At 40.2% G+C, this 11,022-nt stretch overlaps 1 protein-coding gene across 1 annotated transcript; it reads left to right on the top strand.

Moving 5' to 3' along the window:
* The first annotated feature begins 2,352 nt into the window (after positions 1–2,352).
* On the top strand, positions 2,353–10,705 carry LOC110508000 (ATP-sensitive inward rectifier potassium channel 1). The gene is made up of 2 exons (XM_021588437.3): positions 2,353–2,517; positions 7,704–10,705. The coding sequence occupies exon 2, from the start codon at positions 7,714–7,716 to the stop codon at positions 8,833–8,835; it is 1,122 nt and encodes a 373-aa protein (XP_021444112.1). The 5' UTR covers positions 2,353–2,517; positions 7,704–7,713; the 3' UTR covers positions 8,836–10,705.
* The last annotated feature ends 317 nt before the right edge of the window (positions 10,706–11,022 follow it).

Genomic DNA, 11,022 nt, shown 5'->3' with positions numbered 1-11,022 from the left:
AGGTAAGCAGCTTGGTTTAAAGAAATCAACTGTGGGAGCAATTATTAGGAAATGGAAGACATACAAGACCACTGATAATCTCCCTCGATCTGGGGCTCCACGCAAGATCTACCCCCGTTGGGTCAAAATGATCACAAGAACGGTGAGCAAAAATCCCAGAACCACACCGGGGGACCTAGTGAATGACCTGCAGAGAGCTGGGACCAAAGTAACAAAGCCTACCATCAGTAACACACTACGCCGCCAGGGACTCAAATCCTGCTGTGCCAGACGTGTCCCCCTGCTTAAGCCAGTACATGTCCAGGCCCGTCTGAATATTGCTAGAGAGCATTTGGATGATCCAGAAGAAGATTGGGAGAATGTCATATGGTCAGATGAAATCATAATATAACATTTTGGTAAAAACTGAACTCGTCGTGTTTGGAGGACAAAGAATGCTGAGTTGCATCCAAAGAACACCATACCTACTATGAAGCATGGGGGTGGAAACATCATGCTTTGGGGCTGTTTTTCTGCAAAGGGACCAGGACGACTGATCCATGTAAAGGAAAGAATGAATGGGGCCATGTGTCGTGAGATTTTGAGTGAAAAGCTCCTTCCATCAGCAATGGCATTGAAGAGGAAACGTGGCTGCGTCTTTCAGCATGACAATGATCCCAACACACCGCCCGGGCAACGAAGGAGTGGCTTCGTAAGAAGCATTTCAAGGTCCTGGAGTGGCCTAGCCAGTCTCCAGATCTCAACCCCATAGAAAATCTTTGGAGGGAGTTAAAAGTCCATGTTGCCCAGCAACAGCACCAAAACATCACTGCTCTAGAGTAGATCTGCATGGAAGAATGGGCCAAAATACCAGCAACAGTGTGTGAAAACCTTGTGAAGACTTATAGAAAACGTTTGACCTCTGTCATTGCCAACAAAGGGTATATAACAAAGTATTGAGATAAACTTTTGTTATTGACCAAATACTTATTTTCCACCATAATTTGCAAATAAATTCATTAAAAATCCTACAATGTGATTTTCTGGAATTTTTTTTCTCATTTTGTCTGTCATAGTTGAAGTGTACCTATGATGAAAATTACAGGCCTCTCATCTTTTTAAGTGGGAGAACTTGCACAATTGGTGGCTGACTAAATCTTTTTTTGCCCCACTGTATGTATATTTTCTTATAACATCTGAGTTGTTGACCAATAGTATAACTGTTGAGTAATACTACCAATCAGATATCAGGCCTACTGGACGGAAAGACAACAACACCTCTGCTTCAAAGAGGTGTGACAGAATGGGAGCTGTCAAGAGCAACACAGAGAAGGCTGAATTCCTGAGAAGACGATAAAACCTTTTCCATACAGTTGATAAGAGTAACTTAGGGGGCTGGGCTGCCCTACACACACATTAGTGATAGCAGAGGGCTGGCGAGTGAGGCCCTCACTGTGATGTTTTATTTTGAATGCTGCTGAGCCAATGTGTTGTGGAATATCATCCTGTAACCTGTCCTTCCCTCTTCTTATGTTAATCCTCATTGACATTTCCCTCAACAGCACACCGGTCCTGAACATCAAGAGAGACCAGAAAGCCATCCAACATGAACGACTAAAAAAGCCTCACATGATGCAATAGCCAAACTACAATCACTGCCAGCAGATACTACTCATGTGGCATGCGTATTATCACAAAATCTGGCTACAAATCAGGATCTCTATTTCCCTCATCAACAGCCAATTCAAGCGTGCGTGTGTGCGTGTGTGTGTGTGTGTGTGTGTGTGTGTGTGTGTGTGTGTGTGTGTGTGTGTGTGTGTGTGTGTGTGTGTGTGTGTGTGTGTGTGTGTGTGTGTGTGTGTGTGTGTGTGTGTGTGAATTGTAAACAGCGGCACACAGCTTCCTTTAGACCTACACATGGTATACACCGTCCAATGAACAATACAGGAAGGCACGATTTATAGTCCAATATTTACACTTGTTTTGGGGAAGGGGGGATTGGGTGGCAAGTCTTTAAATTGTGCAGTATTTAGCTAGCAAAGCAGTTGTGATGTGTGTGTAGCATGAATGTATAATATCTTTATTTACCCCATCAACGGCAAATTCAAGCGTGTGTGTGTGTGTGTGTGTGTGTGTGTGTGTGTGTGTGTGTGTGTGTGTGTGTGTGTGTGTGTGTGTGTGTGTGTGTGTGTGTGTGTGTGTGTGTGTGTATGTGTGCCAAGACAGTGGTGGTGTAGCAGAGGGTATTCAGGCTGGCCCTGGCTACCAGTGTGGGGTAAACACATACCCACTCAACAGCCCTGCTGGAGGGTGGTACCGGTACTTTGTGTTTGTGTGCGTGTAAACATCACCTGAAGTGATTCCAGTCCCACCAGTACAAGGCTGTATAAAAGCACACAGGTGTAGCATTGCGAGAGGTGTCAGAACACTAACTAGTTCAGAGGACACACCATCAGAGACTGGCTGAGAGAGAGACAGAGACCGAGGGCAACCACGGTGCAATACATCTTTGGATTTGCATAGTTTACACACTGACAGGTAAGCTCTGTTTGAGTGAGGACCTCATCTTAGTTGAACCATTATCATCCAGTGAGTGAAAACTTAACTTTGTATTCTCCCGTTATAACAGTGTAGCGATGATATACATTATGTTGATATGTACCCACTTTGAGGCTATGGTGCGCTTGTTGTACTACGGACACTCTCTCTTAACATAAGTGGTACATATCTTTTAAAATGCCATTTTACTAATGTTCTTGTTTCCAAGAAGCACTGTTCACAAAAACACTATTAGTGAATGGTGGCATGTCTGACAGTAAACATATTGTATGTTTTTTGACTAATCTGAGTCCAAACTTTGTATGCAGGTGGTGTGTAGCAGGTCTAGTAGTGTAGTATTTTATACTGTTGAGGATATTAACATTGAAAGGAAATGGTCTTTAGAGGGATAGTTTTTCATTATTGTTATTGTTTTCTTTGTATATTTACAGTAGCCATGGTCCCTCTCGCAAAAGGGGAAAATAATTTGTGAACTTTCTGACCTCTCACCGTAGACGTAAATTATAACACGTAAATATTAAGTGAATAATTTGCATCCAAATGTGAATAAGTGTAGTCATAACATTGCAATTATTCACAAACCAATGATTACAAGAGTGGAAATGGCCCCTATTACCTTGGCATTGGTTGCAGTACACTGTGTAACACCCCTTCGATAAATTATTATAACGTTTTCCTGGGGAAATCATTAATTGTTGAAGAGTTACAATATTATTGACAATGACAACTGAACCGCACAGTACTATTAAAATGATTACTCAATTTCAAAATTAGATTACTGAAAAGCATCAGCCAAGCATCGTATCAAAGTAAACCTCACGATGATCTAAGCATTTGTTATATCACCTTACAGTAACAATGTGGAAGAGATAATGAATAGGTGTGAAAGGCTTTGCGAGATACAATGAGAAAAGCTTCACAACAAAGAATAGTGCGTGACTATCGGATTTCTGTTTGTGAAATATAGGACATTTCAAAGCTTTGAGCATAGAAACAAACGCACCGGTTTACGGCACTGACTTAACACTTCCTAACAAGCGCACCACCATCCAACTATTTGGCATAGTTTGGCAGCAACACGGGACAGATTTATTCAGAAAGCTCCTATGCCACTAATCTTGCTAGAGACCATCCATCAAACACTTCCATCCATCAAACACTTCTTCTATAACCTACCAGGGATTAATATGAGAGTGCCAGTTTATATGAAGTGATTCTGTAACGGTCATCGTAGGTGGAAGAAGAGGAGGACCAATCCGCAGCGTGGTAAGTGTCCAAATTATTTTATAAAATAATTGAACACTGGAACAAAACAATAAAACGACAAACGAGGAGTCCTGTAGGTGCTGAAAAAACACTGAACAGAAAATATAATCACCCACAACTCAAGGGTGAAAACAGGCTGCCTAAGTATGGTTCTCAATCAGGGACAACGATTGACAGCTACCTCTGATTGAGAACCATACCAGGCCAAACACAGAAATACCAAATTATAGAAAAAATAACATAGACTGCCCACCCAACTCACGCCCTGACCATACTAAAACAAAGACATCACAAAGGAACTAAGGTCAGAACATGACAGTTATATGGTTGTAGTAGGCTGGTTTTAGGGAGGGTATGGTTATCTGACTGATTTGGGCCAGTGGAGCGAAATATTTCAACAAATAATTTTCTTCTGTAATGACTTGGGGTCTTATCTATGGCTTGTGTCCAGGATTACAGAATTTAACCCATTTGTTCCCAAATATTCCCCAGACAAATCTTATGCCATTAGTAACCCTAACATGTAATCCATATAGTTTTTTATACTGAAAAGTATGTAAAAAAGTGTGTTTTACTCTTGGTCACAATTGTGACCGATGGGAATATCCAGTGCACTGCCTATAATGAAATGAACAGACATTTACCTATATTCTTCAGCCCTAATACCTACATGTCCCTTTAACTTATTTCACATTTTGTTGTGTTACAACCTAATTTCAAAATGGATGACATATTCTCACCTACCTACAAAATACCCCGTAATAACAAAGTGAAAACGTTAATTGAAAACCAAATGTATTGAAAATTAATTTATGGAAAATGAAATACAGAAATATCTCATTTACTTAAGTATTCACAACCCTGAGTCAATACATGTTAGAATCACCTTTGGCAGCGATTACAGCTGTGAGTCCTTCTGGGTAAGTTTCAAAGAGCTTTGCACAACTGGATCGTCCAACATTTGCTCACGATTCTTAAAAAAAAAATTAAAGCTCCATCAAAATTGGTTGTTGATCATTGATAGACAGCTATTTTCAAGTCTTGCCATAGATTTTCAAGACGATTTAAGTCAAAACTGTAACTAGGCCACTCAAGAACATTCAATGTCGTCTCGGTAAGCAACTCCAGTGTATATTTGGCATTGTATTTTCGTTTTTGTCCTGCTGAAAGGTGAATTAATCTCCCAGTGTCTGGTGGAAAGCAGACTGAACCTGGTTTTCCTCTAGGATTTTGCCTGTGCTTAGCTTGATTCCGTTTATTTTTTATCCAGAAAAACTCCCGTTCTTAACCATCATAAGCATACCATAACATGATGCAGCCACCACTATGCTTGAAAATATGGAGAGTGGTACTCAGTAATGTGTTGTGTTGGATTTGCCCCAAAAATAACACTTTTTATTCAGGACAAAAATATAATTTCTTTGCCACATTTTTTGCAGTATTACTTTAGTGCCTTGTTGCAAACAGATGCATGCTTTGGAATATTTGTATAGTGTATAGTGGTGTAACTACAATGTTATTGATCCATTATCAGTTTTCTCCTATCACAGCCAGTAAACTCTAACTGTTGTAAAGTCACCATTGGCCTCATGGTGAAATCCCTGAGCAGTTTCCTTCCTCTCTGGCAACTGAGTTAGGAAGAATGCCTGTATGTTTGTAGTGACTGGGTGTATTGATACACCATTCAATGTGTAGTTAATAAATTCACCATGCTCAAAGGGATAGTCAATGTCTGTTTTTTGTTTTACCCATCTACCAATAGGTGCCCTTCTTTGCGAAACCTCCCTGAACTTTGTCTTTGAATCTGTGTTCAAAATTCAATGCTCGACTGAGGGACCTTACAAACAATTATATGTGTGGGGTACAGAGATGGTAGTCATTCAAAAATCTTGTTAAACACTATATTCTTGCACACAGAGTGAATCCATGCAACTTATTATGTGACTTGTGAAAGATGGCGCCGACAGACATGGCAGCTCTGCTTCTAGCTCCTAAGCAACTTTGCAGTATTTTTTGTGTGTTATTTCTTATATTATTAGCCCAGAACGTTTTTTGTGTTATTACATACAGCCCGGAAACAACTTTTGGATATCAGAGCTACGGTAACTCACCAGCATTATGATCAGGAATACGACATTCCCGAATTGGATCCTTGGTTCGCACCCCCTAGAGCAATTGAAAATTACAAGCGTTTCGCTACACCCCCAATAACATTTGCCAAATATGTGTATGTGACCAATACAATTGGATTTGATTTGACTTGTTAAGCAAATTATTACTCCTGAACTTATTTAGGCTTGCCATAACAAAGGGGTGGAATACTTAGTGGCTCAAGACATTTCTGATTTTCATTTTTAATTCATTTGTAAACAACAAAAAAAAACATAAACATTGAAAAACATGATTCCACTACGGGGTATTGTGTGTAAGCCAGTGACGCAAAATCTCAATTTAATTTGTTTTCAATTCATTCTCTAACACAACAAAATGTGAAAAAAGTCAAGGGGTGTGAATACTTTCTGAATTCCTCAGCCTGCTTACCCACACACCAAACCCAATTACCCATGCACTCCAGCCCTGTTACACAATGCCCTAACACCCACATACCAATACCCTAATATTGATACAGTCAAGTTCTGATACACACATATCCTAGACCAAACTTCCCTACTTTCTTATAGACCCCAGTTCCTGTGCTTAAAAAAAAAGTTTATTGAAGTTTTTCACATTTTACAATCTTAATAGGTTAGTTCATATACATGCAAATCAGCTTTCACAATACTTATTATTGTCCACCATAGATCGACCTTTAATATTGTCATCCATGTGAGTATCGAAATCAATACTTTTCATTCTGTAGCAGTTCAATAAAAAGGGGTTCCAAACTCTGTTCATCATGACAATTGGCATAGGACATCATTTAATTTGAACAAAACAGCTCCACTTTACTACAGCACGCACAGGTAAACATTGTGCAGAAATCAACCATGCAGTATTTCTGACATTGTCTTTGCCTGTACATCTCATCCCTGTTACTTGCCTACCTCAACCCTGTTACCCACTTTCCGTAGGCCTGAATTCCCCAAGACACCAAGACACCATATCCAGCTATTGGCTGCACATTCCAACCCTGTTATTTGCAAATCTTAGTCATGTGACCTCTGTATTTCTGCATTTCATCCCCAATATTCATATAAACTAGATCTACACCTATACTTCAGCTCCAATTTACATAGCTACAAAGTCTGCACCTGAACCCAATTAGTTAACTAAGCCATCTCTACATGTGCCGAAGCCTGAATACTCATTAACTGTACCACCAGGACTACCCCTGTACCTCAGCTCCAGTAAGCCTACAAACCAGGTCTACACTTTTGACTGAGTCCCAATACTAATATAAACCAGGTCTACACCTGCATATCTCAGCCCAAATACCAATACCAACCACATTTACAACTGTGGCTATGTCACAATAATCTCCTAAACCAGGCCTACCCTTGTGCAAGAGACACTAAACAAACTCATTGACACTAATTTAGTTTATGGTCAATACAAAATATGACATTTTACAGTCAAACTCACTGATTTAAACATAATAAAGGCTAATGGATGATGGTAAAATCATCTGAGTCTTAGCTATGGCATGTACCCAGGATTTAAGTGCAGATGAAAATGTGCAAGTGATGCATAGCAACTGCTAGTAACTAAAGCAACACTTTACAGTTAAGTAACAAGAATAATGGCTGGGTCAGGTACTGTATGTGTTTGTGCTACTAAGTTGTTTCATATAATGATATTTTGATGATAATTAAGGTCAGCAGGACTTTTACCTTGTGTTTAAGAATTAAAGGGCGTAAAACATAAACTATTTCACAAACAAATTGTTCTTCTCTCTACAGGTCCCAGAAAATGGTGTTTGGCATCCGGAAGCGTATCCATGACCACCTGGTGGAGCGAAGAATCCGCAGAACCCGGCTGGTGACCAAATATGGGCGCTGCAACATTGAATTCGGCAATGTGAAGTACGGCAACCATTTTGCCTTCCTCTTGGACTTCTGGACGACCTTCGTAGAGTTCCGCTGGCGCTTTGTCCTCTTCTTCTTCATCGCCTCCTTCACCCTGAGCTGGTTCATATTTGGACTGCTGTGGTTCTGGATTGCCCGGAACAACGGGGACCTGACGTGGCAGAACCCCTCGAAAGGCCACATCCCCTGTGTGGACAACGTCTACAATCTCATTACAGCATTCCTCTTCTCCCTGGAGACACAGACCAGCATCGGGTACGGTGGACGTGCCATCACCCCTTTCTGTTCTGGTGCTGTAACCCTCATCATTATCCAGTACCTCATAGGTAACATCATCAACTGCTTCATGTGTGGAGTCATCCTGGCCAAGATCTCCATCCCTAAGAAAAGGGCCAAGACCATCACATTCAGTGAGATGGCTGTCATCTGTCCTAAGAAGGACTTCCTTTGCCTCATGATAAGAGTGGCCAACTTGCGCAAGACCCTGATGATCGGGAGCCAGATCTACGGCAAGCTGTTGAGGACAACCATCAAACCCGACGGGGAGACAATCATCATGGACCAGGTGAACATTGAGTTCGTGGTGGACGCTGGGAAGGACAACCTCTTTTTTGTGTGCCCTCTCACACTCTACCATGTGATTGACAATACTAGCCCTTTCTTTGAGATGGCAGTGGACACACTCCATAAGCAAGAGTTTGAGCTGGTGGTCTTTCTGGACGGCACAACCGAGTCCACCAACTCAGCCTGCCAGGTCAGGACTTCCTTCATCCCTCAGGAAATCATGTGGGGTTACAACTTCCTGCCCATCATCTCCCGCAACAAAGAGGGCAAGTACAGAGTGAACTTCTCCAACTTCTCCAAGGTGGTACCCGTGGCTACTGCACACTGTGCCTACTGCTTCCACAACATGAAGGGACACCACCTCCACACCATTGACGGAATTGACAATGGGGAATTTGAAGTGATTGATAACTTAGAACAACCTAATATGACCAAGATGTGAGCTTTTGGAGAGAATATGTGGAATAGAAGCCAGTTATAGGTTGTACTCTTAGAAGAAAAGGGTTCCAACAGGGTTCTTCAGCTGTGCCCATAGGATAGCCCTTTTGTTTCAACACTGTAAAAAAAAAAAAAAAAAAAAAAAAATCTGAACAAGCCTGATTTTCCTGCATTCATACTTTAAAATCATATTATATAATTTTAAGAATGTTTTACAGTACAGTCAAAAGTTTGGACACACCTACTCATCCAAGGGTTTTAGTCTTTATTTGTACAATTTTATACATTGTAGAATAAGACATCAAAACTATGAAATATGAAATAACACATATGGAATCAAGTAGTATACAAAAAAAGTGTTATAATATATATATATAAAAAATATAAAAAATAGATATAGTTGAGATTCTTCAAAATAGCCACCCATTGTCTTGATGACAGCTTTGCACACTCTTGGAATTCTCTCAACCATGAAGGGACCTGGAATGTCACGTGGAATGCATTTCAATTAACAGTTGTTCCTTGTTAAAAGTTAATTTGTGGAATGTCTTTCCTTCTTATTAATGTGTTTGAACCAATCAGTTTTGTGACAAGGTAGGGGTGGTATACAGAAGATAACCCTATTTGGTAAAATACCAAGTCCATATTATGGCAAGAACAGCTCAAATAAGCAAAGATAAATGACAGTCCATCATTACTTTAAGACATGAAGTTCAGTCAATCCATAAAATTTCAAGAACTTTTAAAGTTTCTTCAAGTGCAGTGGCAAAAACCATCAAGTGCTATGATGAAACTGGCTCTCATGTGGACCGCCACAGGAAAGGAATACCCAGCATTATCTCTGCTGCAGAGGATAAGTTCATTAGAGTTAACTGCACTTCAGATTGCAGCCCAAATAAATGCTTCACAGAGTTCAAGTAACAGACACATCTCAACATCAACTGTTCAGAGGAGACTTTGTGAATCAGGTTTTCATGGTCGAATTGCTGCAAAGAAACCACTACTAAAGGACACCAATAAGAAGAAGAGACTTGCTTGGACCAAGAAACACGAGCAATGGACATTAGACTGGTGGAAATCTGTCCTTTGGTCTGATGAGTCCCAAATTCTGATTTTTGGTTCCAACCGCTGTGTGTTTGTGAGACGCAGAATAGGTGAAAGGATGATCTCCGCATCTGTAGCACACTTAACCAGCATGGCTACCACAGCATTCTGTAGCGATACGCCATCCCATCTGGTTTGCTTTTCATTTGTTTTTCAATGGACAATGACCCAACACACCTCCAGGCTGTGTAAAGGTTATTTGACCAAGAAGATGGCCTCCACAATCACCTGACCTCAACCCAATTGAGAATGAGTTGGATCGCATTGTGAAGGAAAAGCAACCAACAAGTGCTCAATTCCTTTAAGACTGTTGGAAAAGCAGTCCTGTTGAAGCTGGTTGAGAGAATGCCAAGAGTGTGCAAAGCTGTCATCAAGGCAAATATAACATTTATTTTGATTTGTATAACACTTTCTTGGTTACTACACGATCATTCTATAATGTAGAAAATAGTCAAAATAAAGAAAAACCTTGAATGAGTATGTGTGTCCAAACTTTTGACTGGTACTGTACTTATCAAGTGCTGACTAGTTTAGACTGTTTAGCTTGTTATAAGAAGCTTGGTTTTATTTGTCTTGAGTTATCTTACATAGTTATTACATCTTAGTATAAGGAATTCTACAAGTTAAATGAGATTCCTGAGAGAACAGCTTTTTGAAGCTGGAATCTACCAATGACTGGTATTTGAAGATACTGTATTTAGACTTGTTTTAAAAATCAGACTTGAAGAGACTATCAAACTAATATTTATATTAAAAACATTTACAATCTAGATATGACTCAAATTACTTTTATTCAATATACCAAGGCAGGGGAAACAAACCCCTAAACCTGGCATTGTGAGTGCCTTGCTTTACCAACTGAGCTGCTGCAGGACCACATTGGATCACCTATTCAACTCTGTGGGGATGTCTTTCAAGTGCAAGGACATCCCCAAGATAAAACGTCACTGGAACATGCATGCTGCTTTTGAAAGTGAGTGAGTAATAGGACGTGAAAACTATAACAAATTTTAAAAAGGAAAATGTAAAACAATTTTAAAAAATGAGGCTATATGCAATGAGTACCAGTACACCGAGTCAATGTTCT

The sequence above is a fragment of the Oncorhynchus mykiss genome, chromosome 27 (genome assembly GCF_057628025.1).
Source record: "Oncorhynchus mykiss isolate SJ-2025 chromosome 27, ASM5762802v1, whole genome shotgun sequence".
Taxonomy (NCBI): Eukaryota; Metazoa; Chordata; class Actinopteri; order Salmoniformes; family Salmonidae; genus Oncorhynchus; species Oncorhynchus mykiss.
Note: the sequence above shows the minus strand (reverse complement) of the source record. Positions and strands in the feature narration are given on the sequence as shown.